Source organism: Oreochromis niloticus, linkage group LG19 (genome assembly GCF_001858045.2).
Source record: "Oreochromis niloticus isolate F11D_XX linkage group LG19, O_niloticus_UMD_NMBU, whole genome shotgun sequence".
Lineage (NCBI taxonomy): Eukaryota > Metazoa > Chordata > Actinopteri > Cichliformes > Cichlidae > Oreochromis > Oreochromis niloticus.
In genome coordinates this window covers 10,193,590-10,207,498 of record NC_031983.2, presented here as the reverse complement: position 1 = coordinate 10,207,498, position 13,909 = coordinate 10,193,590, and the positions used below count along the sequence as shown (strand labels likewise).

Below are 13,909 nucleotides of genomic sequence, written 5' to 3'. Positions count from 1 at the left end.
TGGTGGGGGGGGGGGGCGCGAACATGTTTCTTGTAGAACAAAGGGGGCCTGGCAAAAAAAGTTTGGGAACCACTGGTGTAACTACAGTTATTTTTCTGAAGACATCTCAAGCTCTTAATGTGTTTTGTAAATTAAAGGTTGATTTAATGTGAACTTTTTAGAATCCAGTTGTAATTCTACTAAAAGAAAGTGGGAAATGTTGGCAAAGGATTTTGGAGTTGGAGCAGCCAGGCAGTGGGAGGAGAGACCACAGAGAAGATTAATGATGTAGTGGAGGAGCACATGAGAAGGACTTGTGTGACAGAAGACAATGATCTGCTGTGTTGACCCCTAAAGGCACCGGCTAGAGGAAAAACACAGAGTAGTTTTACATTTCTGACTCATTTGAGATCAAGTTGCGCTTCAAGTGACTCATGATTTAAAATAAAACACTTCTGGTTTAAATGTAACCAACCAGAAAATTAGATAAGGCTACATTAACCTCCTAGGACCTGCTGTCCACATATGTGGACATCACATTTTTGGGTTATTTAGACCAAAATACTCAATTTTGCTCTACAATGGCCTGATATCCACTTATGAGGACATTATACTGCTACTTTTCAGTCAAAATTTTAAACGAATATCCTCATATGTGGCTCTCATTTTTCTTAGAAACAAAAATCAGGTAAAAAAAAAAAAAAGTGGTAATTCTTTGTTTTTACATTCATCAGGTCCCAATATGCCCAAATATCAAAGAGAAATTAAAAATGCTTGCCGTGGAAGAGTTCGGGCTAAAAAATATTGCTCAACATTGATGTGAGCTCTCTGTGCCTTTAAAATATAGTGTAAAATAAGTACTTTTATAATAACATGAATACGAGGTGCTTGTTTGGTAGTTTTTTCTAAGCATCTTGTCAAACTTACCCCAGTGGATTTATGCTGTTGTCCTCTCTTAAACTGACTCATAATCTGTCTCTGTGGGGGCAATACCATCTGTTGTAAATAACTTGTTTATCCTAGTTTCTGAACATACACTCACTGGCCACTTTATTAGGTACATCTTGCTAAGAATGGGTAGAGACTCCTTTCAACTTAAGAACTGGCTTAATTCCCCATGACATAGATTCAGCAAGATGCTGGAAACATTTCCCAGAGACTTTGGTCCATACTGCCATGATAGCATCACAAGGCTGCTGCACACCCATGACACAAATCTTTCATTCCACTACATCACAAATGAGGTCTATTGGACTGAGATCTGGTAACTGTGGAGGCCACTGTGGATACTCAAACTAGCCCCCGTGTCACCAATAACTGCACCATGTTCAAAGTCACTTAACCCACCTTTATTTTCCCCATTCTGATGCTTGGTTTGAACTTGACCACGTCTTCATGCCTAAAAGCACTGAATTGCTGCCACATGATTGGCTTATCAGTTTAATGTTTGGGCTAATTTGCAGTGTAACAGGCTTACCTAACAAAGTGATCGGAGAGTGTAGGTATCTATGTCAATATCTGTACATTTCGAGTCATACTGCTGCAAATCTAATCTCAATAGGTTTAATGTATCCCTGATAGTATTACTGTTGTTTTAAATTGTGCAGCCTTAAGACTCAGTTACAGACTTTGTGAACATATCCCAATGTACACCAAGGAAACCCAACTCCTGAAGGGAAGGAAATGTCAACTTAAATGTAAGTTTCAGAGTGGCCTGTGGAGGTCCACAGCTATGGAGTGAACTTGGAAGCACAATAAAAACCCTTATCTGTCTTTAAAAAGTGTTTAGCACCATAGCCGCTACTAAAATATGTTTAATCCTAAACCCTGTACAGCTGGGATTTTACAAAATCTGCAACAGCTTTACACTTGAAGTCCACACCCTAATGAATCTATGCTTTTCATATTTTCATGTGCCACTATCTAGAGATGTAATCATTTAATGTTATGATACTTTAGGATCAAGGTTAGTATGAGAATGCATGTTCAAAATGATATATTTTAGGTATTATGCATGTAGTTTCTGGTGTTTTGGGTCCCTGTTTATGAGCCCTGGAGAGCTTTTGGGGAGTCCCACTTCACAAATGGCTACTTTATATGTAATCATATTTGAAAAAGTTTAAAATTCATTTGAAATATACCAAAACCTAAAATTGTGCCAATCTTTGGAAGCAGTAATGGCCTATTTATTATTGATAACCCAAAATGACAAAGGCGTTATAACAGGAAGGGATATCCAAAAAAGATGTAACAATTTATTGCCTATTTATTCATTCTTCATTATTGTTTTTCTACATCAAGTAATCCAAAATTAGTAATTTTTTCAATTGTCACATGTTAGGTTTAGTTGGCATCAGTTTTCATGCACGGTGATACTGAACTTGTAAAGCTATCAAAATTACATCAAATATATATTTAGTTACATCTCAAGGGTTTAAAATAATCCATCTTGTTTCACTGTGTATGTGACAGTTCACCATTTTTGTTTCAGTTTTTATTTTGTCATATTTCTTTGGGAAGCACAAAATTCAAATGAAACCAGTATGCAGTGCTACAACTGTTAGGGCCACGTTAGGATGCTCGGATTCAGCCCAGTGTTTCAAGTCCAGTGTAACACACAGGGATCATCTCCTGCTAGCAGCTCAGAGCCTTCCAGGAAACTCCATTGAAGAAGGGATGACATTTGATGTCGCTTACACCCCCACCTCCAGAGCCCAGGCGATAACCAGCATCGAACTGGAGCAACTGTAGGTGAATATGAGTGCAAACACAGTTTTAAAAAAAATATTAAATTCAATACACTCTTTATAACAAAAGCAGGTGTTTCAACCCTTAACTCTAACCTCGGTAAGCAGAGAAGCTGCCGCGGTGCTCAGGTGGTCGGGGATGAGCAGCTGAGTGTGGGAGTGGATTCCTGCTGGATGGAGCTGCCACAAAGGCTGCGGGAGAGTCAGAACCAATATTTTGCAGGGATGGTACAAAACTTACAAAATTTAAAAATTGCAGACTGTTACATTATTAATATGTTTTGAGAGCGTTTAGCTTACCATTCCTGTAAGAAGTTCAAACAGCAAAGCCCCAAGACTCCACCAATCGCAAGACTCTGTGATCCGGGACACTCCGCCAATTTCTGTCAACAAACATCGAGCTGAGCTGAGTTCAGTATCACTGATGTTCCCTGAAGGTGTGTTTCTTGTCATCGCTTTATATTCACTTGCAATGAATTCATCTCAATCACTTGAGTTGTTTGAGATGAATTTAAAAGGCTCTACAGCTGAGTGAATGTGGCTCAGCCAATAGAGTGGCCAATTTCCTAATTGGAACGTTGGTGGTTTGATCCCTGGCTGCTCCAGGCTGTATTTTTGGGCACGACACTGAACCTCTGAGTTTGTTCTGATGCTGGATCACAGTGTGAATGTTAGACAGAGAGCACTTAGATGTAGAAAAATGTCCTTGTGTGAAGGTGTTTTGTATAAGAAGAGTATAAAAGTGATATATAGAGACCTCTCCACTTACCATGAAGTACCCGACTTCTTGTGCAGGACAAAGCGGACCAAATGGACATTGCCACTAGGTGGCAGTTTATGCTAAGGAGTAAGCAAGGGTGCCAGCTCAGAGTGAAGTCTTACCGGGAGCACAGTACATCTGTTCCATGGCTTTGGAGCTGATCTCTGACTGAACCTCACTCCACTGGCTGAAGAACGTCAAACACACCTTTCCTGTGAAAACAATATAGCAAGTTAAACTCAAATACAGCACAAATTGGGGGGTTTTCATGTGGTCTTTCACAGTTGCTAGATTTGATAGCCTTACCGTTGCTAGTGAGCAGAACATTTCTAGGGTTAAGATCCCGACACAGAATGCCTTGCTGATGCAAACTCTCCAGGGCCAACAAGATCTGTGCCCCCCAGATGCTCACTTCATTCTCAGGAAGCCCCCAACAGGTCTGCATGGCCTTATCTGCAGCCCCGGGCGACTTGATAGGGAACCGAGGCAGATGGCACCAGCCATCCACCTCTATGATCTGGTCTTCTCTTTCACCATCTGGTCTTTCTGGTTTTACAAAACCATCCACATCCTCTCGCTTCCTGTTGGGCGGGGCATCATGAGGGCTAGAGGAGAACCAGCCTACAGATGATCCCTTTGTTGTTGGTGCACGCTTCTCTCCAGGGCTTAGCAGCTCACGGGCTTCCTCTACCCCTTCTTTTGCCTCACTTGAGCAGGCTTCCCCTTTATTACTGAGCCCTGAAAAAGCCAAGGGAACCCTGGAAAACATGTGCTTTTTTTCTGTAACACTGAGGCAGAGGGGAGCTGAGGAAGGCCAAGAACTGTCCGAGGTGATCTGTGTATCTGTGTGGTCAGAAAATACTACTCTGTCTGTGCTTCTGATAACTACCATTCCATTTCTTTCTTCCACAGTGGGACTGCTGCCTTCCTGCTTTGTGTTTAATTCTGCTGAGTTTACACCTAAAACAGACCCCTGGGGACAGCCATTCATATCCCATGAAGCCCTGCCATGGATCTGGGTTTGGCAATGAAGAGGAAGATGCAAGATGGCAGGACTAGAACTCAAAACATTTTCACCGTTTTGTGACCCTGCTTTAATAAACGAGTCCTGATTCGTATGAGGTGCAGTTCGTTCTAGGGATAAATCAGTGTCAGTCACTGCATAGGGGTTTGTTTTCTCACAGTTGTGCACTGGATCCGCAGCTTTCCAAGCCACTTCGAATTCGGAGCTGCACTCTATCAGCCCCATTCCAGGTTTCTTTTTATGGAGCTCCGACATGACGTCGAGAGCTTGACTGACACGAGCGCAGGAGAGAGGAAGAGCTGGCTTTTCCTGAGTTTCGCTGGAGTGCAAACACAAACTAGGAGCTGGTGGATGGATGTGAGTTTTGACCTGTGTCCTCGTCGGGCCAGACAGCAGAGTGAGCCGATCAAGCTTGGTGTAAAAAGACGCCGCCGAGCGTGTGTTCTGCAGGCAACCCGTCTCCTCGATGTAGGAGTGAGTCCCGCAGCTCTCCAGTCGCTGCTGCGTCTCATCCCACGAGGTAGGAAAGTCTGCGTCGGGGCTTTCGTCGTTTAGTTTCTCAGGAATCACCGCTGCACTTCTGCTCTGCTGGTAGTCTGCGCTGATTGCAGGTGAGGTCCGGCTGGTCTTCAGCTTGGTGTTATGATGGCGAGAAGCGAAGCATTCTGGGTGTTCCTTGGCCTTCTCGTTCCTCAGTTTATGCAGCTTGGAGAAAAGCCTCCCACCTACAGAGAAGGAGCAATGCAAAAAACAAAAGAAAAAAACCCTCTATATTACACTCCATTATTGTTACCAAAAATCCATCCACATTTTTCCAGCAGCAGTGAGAGCAGTGGTTAAATGCTCACCTTTGACATGCTCCAAATGCAGATACACAGCATCCTCGCTGACGTAATATCTTAGCAGCTTAACCATGTATGGCACCCCTTGAGGAATGATGGTTGGCTGGTCCCTGCTCTCCCAGCTAGATTTAACCAGGCTCTGGAACATAATGAGCATGACTCATATAGTTATATATAAATTAGCATTTTCTAGACGGAGAAAGACGCAGGTGCATTATTACTCATTCAGGTGTAGATTAACCACTGCTTGCCCTTTAGGTCCAAGTGCCTGTCTGCTGCAATGTCTATCTGTACACTGAAATATGAGGTGCACTAGCACTGGCTAAAAGGGTGAGAGCTCTTAGGCTTGATTAATGTGGAGTGATACTCTGGGAGACAATCAGCATCGACTAGCCTGCAACAGAATACAACAACGGTGTTGCTGCTAGACAGCAACCCTCCCCCTCAAATCATCTCAACTATCTGTGGACACATGTTGGCCAATGGATGTGTTTTTTATACGTATAATTTTGTTGATTAACTGGCTACTATAGAGCGCACACTCACCTTTACCACAAATGTCTCCTTGTTGACCATACTTTGCACAATCAGGACCTTAAGAATGAGAAATAACACCTTTAGTCTTCCACATAAAAGCAGGTAAATTATTACAGCAAGTCTCGAGGTTGGAGCGCAGTTGATCATTGACACTTTCACTGTGTACTACAAGGAGTGCAAAAAGGCAAAAGAAACAATAAAAATCAAAATTAAAACAAGTCTTTCATACCTTGTCAGCCACACCCACAACCTTACACATCTCCAGATCCTCCACGGGTGAACTCAGGTGTCTGATTGGACGGAACCTCAGACTGCTGTAGCCCTGATGACACAGAAATCAACCAGATCTCAAGTAAGAATTTGAAACTTGGTTTGTGATAGTAGGCACTAAATGTTTTGTCCTTTGAGAAGAGTACAAGCAAGGAATGCTGAGCTTAAATATGTTACAACCCTGCACACAGATTACCAAACAAGATGACTTTTTTCTTCTCTTAAAAGCAGCAAAGGATGATTGTTTTACCCCTAAATGAGAGCTCCCTTTTCCCAGGTTATCCTGTAGATGTGTTATAAAGATTTCTTCTGCTCTCTTCAAATACTGGGTTGTTTTCCTCTTCACAGCCTCCCGACGATCCTTGTTCGGATCCACTGCAAAACAATTAAACTCAGTCTCACACCAGTAAAAGTGGGTAAAACCTTGGCTTTGGGAATATATTAAATGCCACAAAGTATCTTTGATCTATGAAACAGCAGCACACACCTAAAATATTTGACCAGCAAGCAAATCTGTGCTTAACCTTTGGTTTATGACTTCCTGTTTTTATACTTGTTCACATTTTCCCATCACATGTCTTGTGCAAACATGCATTTCCATGTTCCCTATTCACTCTGTCACACAGAAAAGAGACCGGATATTTTCCACTTACATTGAACCCCATTTAGCAGCAGGTCCACGCCGTTCTTGTAGTAACTGAAAGCTGCCTCATAGTCCTCATTCACCTCACTGTCCAGTGCCATGCGGATCTGCTTGGCCGCCTCCACCAAGTAATCTCTTTTTGCCATCACTGTCTTGTTTTGGACCCGTCAAGGTCCAGCTGGGCCTGTGCATAACAGGGAAAGTTAGATTTTACTCTTAAATAAATGGAACTAAATTCAAATATAGTTGGGATATGAGCAAACTGCCTAATCATAGAAACAGAAACTGAATATAAAACTTGGGTAAGGTAATCACACTGCTGCTGTGAGGCTTTTAAAATGATATTAAAACAACACAACCGTTCAGTTTACCTTTGCTCTTCAGTCTTATCAACAGCAGGGCTCATCTCTGCCCGTGATCACTGGAATCAGAGCGTGTCTGCTCCCAGTGACTCCAAAACGTGGGTCCCTGCAGCAAGGCATGATCATCTGAGCGAGCACAAGCAAAGAGTTAACCGTCAGAGCAGAACAGGAAGTGAGTGCAGGCTTTGCTCTTCTATTTGTGATGAATGGAAAGAAGCAGAGCAGAAAATGTCCAAGATGACAGAGAGATGACTCAGAGCACTGAGGCTCATAGCTGTATGTCTCATAAATGCAATATTTTTTCCTTAAAACATGATAAAAATGCAAAGGCTTGCCCAGAAAAGGTGTAAACACAAGGATTCCAAACTGTACATGCTATAAAAACTGGGGTAATCGACTCCCACGGTTATACAAATCACATGACACTTCCAAGGAGCAAAAAAGTATGTGCTAACAAGAGGCTTGATTACATTTATAGTATGCCATTTATAACATTACATGAATGAATTGCCTGGCTGCATGCGGAAGCTATATATGAAAATATATGAAAATCCTATATCCCCCCCTCATCCTCCAGTTCAGTCTACACTGAAACATCAGAGCCATACACACCCCATCCAGCCGTGGAGGCGTCATCATCAGAAGTGTGAGCCACACAGACCCATCTGCAGTCTCCTCCATTATAATCCATCATCTTCACAACAATTACCTCATAGCCAGTGAGCTAGCAGTGTATCATGATACATAAGTGCACTAACACCACAGAAAACACGTGTAACCCGCACAAATGCACGCTGTGTACCTGATGCAAGGCGAGCATGGCCTGGACCCTCCGCCCCAGCAGCAGCATCAGCAGCAGCAGCAGCCCGTGTCTTTAGCAACCAGAACACATCATCCCACAAGCAGTACAGGAGGAGAGAGCTCAGGCAAGGCTGCTGATTGGCTGAGCATGATGTCACTTTAGGGTACCGTTCCACACACAGAGACCACTTCCCTCCAGTCATCCTGACAGATGCTAGGGGATTTAAAGAGACAGTGCTGTATTTGTGTTGACTGACTGAAGGCTATTTTCAGCCCAGATTTATTTATTTATTTATTTAAAATGATGGATTTTACTCATATCTACGAAGCACATTTAAAATTATTCATTTTATATAACAATCGATTTTTTATTTTTATTTTTTTTAAATGTCGACCATGTACATCTAATGAAAGGTTCCTCCTGTTTAGAATTGATAAGCTGCTGGGTCTCGGTGGGTACTTGGTACCAGATGGAGCCAGGCTCCAACCAGAGCACAAAGGCAAGTCCTCCCCCACCCCCTCACCCACCCAAGGGAGGGATTGGGTTACGGAAGTGGGAGGAAACTCCAGCATGTCCCTGGAAGAAAGGGGAGAAAGATGGGCATAAGATCAAATGCTGTAACCTTATCCAAAAGGGGAGGGGTATTAGTCACCGCAGAGTTTTTTTTTTACCCATCCACAATTAAATCAAATTTTATTTTATTTTAATTCAGACTGAAGCAAAATAACTCAGTTGAATGATAAACTTTGATTTTAATCCATTAGCCTAAATGTAAGACATCATTTATGACAATCACAATACAGGAGACCAAGAAGATGCCCGGGTGTTGAATGTTTCATGATAGGAACCATGATGTCACTGTGTTTGTAGGTCCTCTGATTAGTGGGATTGTATGCAAGCTGACAAATTTCTCCTGAAATATCTGTAAGATGATTCTCACTTCCCTCAGTGTCATAGGTAGTAGAACTTCAAAGTGTCTGGCCTGGTGACATACATACCGTTTCCTACAGTTACAGGCATGTACACAGTTGTTGTCTTTTGTATTTCTATTTTATTGAAAAAGCAGCATTAAAGACAAAGCAGTTGCGCTCTTGCTTGAAGAGCTTCTAACGTATTCAGATGTGACAGCTGCTGTTATCTGTAGTCTAATAACCCTCTTATTATCTTAGCTAAACCATGTGACATCATTTCACGGCCATAAACATTTTACTAGAACAGCATCACTGACCCTTGAGATTAGTGCACATGTGCATTATGTATACTATCCTTGAACTACTACAGGTCTATGATCCATGACAGGGTTCCTGTTGTTTGTTTTCTTTATTTAATCTGATGTATGAAAAAAACTGAAATAAAAGATGATTATGGCAAATCTTTATCTTAGTACTTATGGTGAGAAACTTGCGTTTTTAGTATCAGAAAGTAAATCCTGTAAGAAGCTGTGGTTTTCTGTGAAATGTGTGTATATATGTTAATTTACATTACATGATAACAGTTTATCTCCAGTTGCAGTTTATAAAAGTTTATTATCTCCTTTAAACTCCTGTAAACTCTCCAGTTACATGAAAGAACTGCTCAATTAGTTCACTTTGATCAATGAAAGCTAAAGTGATTAATCTGCAGTAAAATCACATTTTTTACTGAACTTTATGCGCATGTTAAATTCTGATTGTGAGTCTTAATGCCCAGCCACAGATAGAGCACACAGTTATTTAAAACCCTGTTTAACATGTGAACACTGGATAAATGTGCACCACTGTATGCCTGTTTGTCATATTTTGGTTCATGTTTTTCTATTCAATAAGGACTTGTGTGCAAAAATGTTTATCTGACTACAGTAAGAATTATTTTATCAAATTCATGCATTTTTTTCTGTTTCATTTGATTATCTAGAACTATTTTAAATCTGAAACTAAATTTGTGTGGCATAATTTCATAATGATATAATTCAGGTGTATAGACAATTGAGACAGTTCACTTTATTTGAATGCTTCAGTTTGATTTTATTCAGGAAAAGATAGCCAAAAGCCAATGCATCACAGAAAAAACAGGGCTTTAGCCATGGGAAAAGAGATTACAGAAGACTCGTATCAATCACAATACGGCAGATGACCGAGAGATAAAATTATTCTTTGTCAAATTTCACATTATAGGACACATAATATCCATTGTTGTACATGTAGAGTTTCTGGTCGGTGGGGTTGTAGTCCAGGTTGGTGTATTTGTCCTGGAACTTCTGGAACTGAATGCTGAGGTGTTTCTCCTCCTTGGTCTTGGTGTCAAATGCGTAGTAAATCTCCTCTGTGGCAACATCCACTGACCTGGTGGCATACATAACTCCACAGGCCATGAAAGAATTACCCACCATCTCCTTATACACACCAGTATTCCACTCATCTTCAACGCCAAAAGATTTTTCGTCTATCTTAGCAATGACAATTTTCCCTTTGCTTGCCTCTGAAGCATACATTACCCACAGTCCATTTTCATCAGCTGCAAAGTCTAAGAACTGACTGGCTGAGTAACTGTAAGAGAACTTTGAACTAGCGGCTGAGATAACTCTGTAGTCGTATGTGGAACTGGTCAGGTTCAGTTTGGCCATACTGAGAGGTGAGTTGCGCTGATAGTACAGGCTGTTACTGCGAACAGCGAAATTGCTGCCAAGCCCTGCCCATCCGCTTGGTGTGCGATGGTTTTTGAATGCAGACCTCAAAATCAGCTTATCATAGTTAGAGTACAAGTAAAAGTCACTGATTGAAGGGGAGCTGTATGCACCATAGAAGTACATGGACTCAGAACCTCGAAGAGGTTTAGAGTCTTTTCCCCAGCCCCCATAAATGTAACCTGGGCTCAGCTGAGCATTCAGCTGAAGCACCATTGGCTTGCTGAGGGCCAAGATTCCTGTGTGATTACAGTTACCTGAAGAGAAAAATAAACATGTTTAAAATGATTAGTAATGTCAAAACTGTACACCAGCGTTAATCCAGCCAAGGCAGTAGCTTTACCAATATCTGGACTGATGAGCTCCTGCTCCGTCTGGCAGTCCTCCAGCTTCTTCTGCAGCTTAGCCAGCTCAATGCGGAACACCGCCAGGTTGCTCTCGTCATAACTCTCCAGCTGGTTCACAATGAGGCTCATGTTGTGGATCTAAAAACACACAGAAAGACAGACACATAAATTAGGTGCTCTTAAAAATAAGTCATTTGCATGTAAGTTCAAAAGCAGTTTTCACCTCAGTGTACAGGCTGTCAAATATGGGTGAGGAGGAGTTGAGAGAGTTTTTGAGCTGAGATACCAGAGCCTCAAATTCTCTCAGCTCAATCCTGAGCAGCTCAAAGTCCAGCTTGATGTATTTGTCAGGACTGCTTTCCAGTATGTTCACTCTAATTGTCAGCTCAGTTAGGTCCTGCAGGTAGACCTCCAGCTTAGCCTCAAATCCCACTATCTGGAAGGGTGAAAAAAGCAATGTTTATGTGTTACTACAGCATATGCTTTCAAATGTCACATAATTATTTAGTCCTACTGCACCTTGTTCATTTGGATTTCCACTTCCAACATCAGATCTTTAGTGACTTCTTGCATGTGCTCAACCCGGTCAGCAGGGAAGGTTGTGTCAGGCAGAAAAACATGGCAAACACACTGACCTGACTCACTCACTGATGCCGTTACATTTCCAGACTCCCAGTCCTCCACTGGCTAAAATTTTAAAAAAAAAACAAAACAAAAAAACATTAAAGAGACATATCTGATCATTGTGCCTGCATGCTTTAATAGAAAAGTAAAGGCACTTACAATCCAGGCCAAAACAGGGCTGAGGGCTGGCAGGAGCAGCAGCAGAAGAGCTGGCAACATTGTGTCTCTCTTCATCTCTCAAAGGTTTTCTCCGTGGCTTTCTCAGAGGGTTTTTAAAGGTAGCTCTTATCAGACCATCTTAAACACCTTCTCTCTTCACAAATTTATTATCTTAGTCCAACATACACTCAGGCATTTTATTTGTTTGCTTATGACAAGCACAGAGGAATCCACCACGTCACGTTTAATACAAATGTGGGGTGCGGATGAGAAGCACAGCATGTGTTTCTGCTGTGTTGTTATGTTTATGACCTGACAATTTGGACAAGTATTCATTCTATGATCCTGTGTCCTGTTTGCACAAAGGCAAACACGACTTTTTTTAGGAGTAGATTGCTGTAAGTCATAAAGGTTTTTTAGAACATTGTCCTAAAAGTGTGAAATCACAAGTCCATTAAAATGGAGCAACTTATACTTCTCCATCTATGCCAGTAATTGCAAGTGACTTGGGTGGAGTTTTTGAACACCGTAGTTTGTGGAAACGAAGTGTTTTGCCACAAGGAACGTTGAATTAAATGCTGACTCAGCCCAATAAAATCACTGTATGACAAACTCATCTGAATCATCATCTGAATCAAAATGCTGGTTTAAAGATTTCCTCATTAAATAGCATTAGAGTTTAAATTTATTAATAAAAGGCAGATGATACTCGAATGCATTTTCTTGTAAAAAGCTGATTGTGAGTGATTGAAAATCAATAAAGAAGGCAGTAATTGAAGACTGTAAACGAGCAGAGACAAGTGATAAACCCACTGCTCTCATGGCAGAAACCTCTGAGGGCAGAAAGACTCACTGGATCATTAGATGAAGTATGTGTGAATCAGTCAGTTTGGGCTTTGCAGTTACCAAATGTACCAAGTCTACCAAAACTATTTTCTATATCAGACATGATCACGTCACTCAAAGAAAGAATTTCAAGTAACTGAAGCCCTTTGGATTTAGTTCAACTTTTTAGAAGTTTTTTTTTTCCTGTAACAATTTCAAATGTTTACTCTCATTAAGGTCTTTTTTGTTGAACAGCTATGGGAGATTTTGCCTGTTAGTGTGTGGTAGCACTTCACTGTGAACTAGTTCACTATATGGACTAAATGATTTCTGCCTTTCTTGCTTTGACACACAAACATATTTATGGGGCTTTTATTTATTTATTTGTTTGTTTATTTCACATATTTTTGAACTCTTAAATATGTTTTCACAAAAAAAAACCCCTGCTATTTGTCATATTAGAAAAACTGAAAAACACTGAGCAGGGGAAAAATGCCAAGGGACAATCTCCCAATGACAATTCTAATGAGTTCTTGAACAATCTTCAGACTTGGTGTTCACACCTGTAAAGTTTTGGGACGACTTGATTTCATGATGAGATACAAACATGGACTTGCACAAAGACTCATGAGGTGAAACAATACCAGGTGTGAGAAATATTCATCTTTTTTTATTATTTATGTGGTTTCAAGTCTGAATGTCTCCATCCCATGTATGCCTAAGAATGCCCTCTAGTTTATTTTGTAAGGATATGTAAACACGACAAAGTTCAGTGCAAGGTGGGATCACGTTTGTTATATGCAGGAATAGAACCCTGTATTGGGTGCCTCATTTACCCAATTGCAGAATAAGTTCTCTCTCCCTGAGTCACATTTTTTTTTTTTCGATATTTACAGATAAGAAACTATGTTCGTCAGGGTATTTTAAACTTTCCATCTCTTCCAGAAGAGGGACCAATTTTTAAGCTCCTTCTGGGCTCCCCGAACTTTAACAAGTTGGTTTCTGGTTTTGTGAATGTTTTTCCAGAGTATTTGAATTCTAAATCTGACTTTTTGAAGAATGCATGGGAGGAGCTGGGTTTGCAAATTGGGGATGAGGTGTGGGAGAGGAGTCCGTGTAGGAATCATCATTGGACATGGGGTAGGATGTATTCTCTGACTGCCACTGTAGCAGTTTTTAGTCAAGTTACTGCACATACAGGATGATTATTCCATTGCACTTTAAATGCAGACATGCATACAGTGGTTCAGTTAGATCATTTATGACTGCAGTCAACACAGATGTTATAGTTTTGTATGTTCAAGTAAGTTTTATTTTTATTTCATT

The 13,909-nt window shown here is 41.0% G+C and overlaps 2 protein-coding genes across 3 annotated transcripts; both read right to left on the bottom strand.

The window, feature by feature from the left end:
* Positions 1–2,227: 2,227 nt before the first annotated feature.
* On the bottom strand, positions 2,228–8,120 carry rps6kl1 (ribosomal protein S6 kinase-like 1). 2 transcript variants are annotated; one of them, XM_005476903.3, is made up of 12 exons: positions 7,967–8,120; positions 7,174–7,290; positions 6,813–6,986; positions 6,410–6,534; positions 6,119–6,211; positions 5,899–5,946; positions 5,359–5,491; positions 3,793–5,235; positions 3,609–3,698; positions 3,027–3,109; positions 2,823–2,918; positions 2,228–2,724 (listed from the first exon to the last, which is right to left on the bottom strand). In XM_005476903.3, the coding sequence occupies exons 3-12, from the start codon at positions 6,946–6,948 to the stop codon at positions 2,614–2,616; spliced, it is 2,358 nt and encodes a 785-aa protein (XP_005476960.1). In that variant the 5' UTR covers positions 6,949–6,986; positions 7,174–7,290; positions 7,967–8,120; the 3' UTR covers positions 2,228–2,613. The 2 variants fall into 2 exon arrangements, with proteins under 2 accessions (XP_005476960.1, XP_025756822.1); XM_025901037.1 differs by lacking the exon at positions 7,967–8,120 and adding an exon at positions 7,777–7,952.
* A 1,835-nt stretch (positions 8,121–9,955) lies between these two features.
* olfm4.2 (olfactomedin 4, tandem duplicate 2) lies at positions 9,956–11,854 on the bottom strand. The gene is made up of 5 exons (XM_003453141.3): positions 11,759–11,854; positions 11,495–11,662; positions 11,199–11,411; positions 10,972–11,113; positions 9,956–10,885 (listed from the first exon to the last, which is right to left on the bottom strand). The coding sequence occupies exons 1-5, from the start codon at positions 11,831–11,833 to the stop codon at positions 10,092–10,094; spliced, it is 1,392 nt and encodes a 463-aa protein (XP_003453189.2). The 5' UTR covers positions 11,834–11,854; the 3' UTR covers positions 9,956–10,091.
* Positions 11,855–13,909: the final 2,055 nt, after the last annotated feature.

Coding starts and splice junctions, on each gene's coding strand:
- rps6kl1 (XM_005476903.3), bottom strand. CDS start 6,948: ATGGCAAAAAGAGATTACTTGGTGGAGGCGGCCAAGCAGATCCGCATG. Junction 2,919..3,026: donor TTGAACTTCTTACAGGAATG/GTAAGCTAAACG, acceptor ACTCTCCCGCAG/CCTTTGTGGCAGCTCCATCC. Junction 2,725..2,822: donor CAGCTTCTCTGCTTACCGAG/GTTAGAGTTAAG, acceptor ATTCACCTACAG/TTGCTCCAGTTCGATGCTGG.
- olfm4.2 (XM_003453141.3), bottom strand. CDS start 11,833: ATGAAGAGAGACACAATGTTGCCAGCTCTTCTGCTGCTGCTCCTGCCA. Junction 11,663..11,758: donor GCCCTGTTTTGGCCTGGATT/GTAAGTGCCTTT, acceptor TTAAAATTTTAG/CCAGTGGAGGACTGGGAGTC. Junction 11,114..11,198: donor TTGACAGCCTGTACACTGAG/GTGAAAACTGCT, acceptor GTGTGTTTTTAG/ATCCACAACATGAGCCTCAT.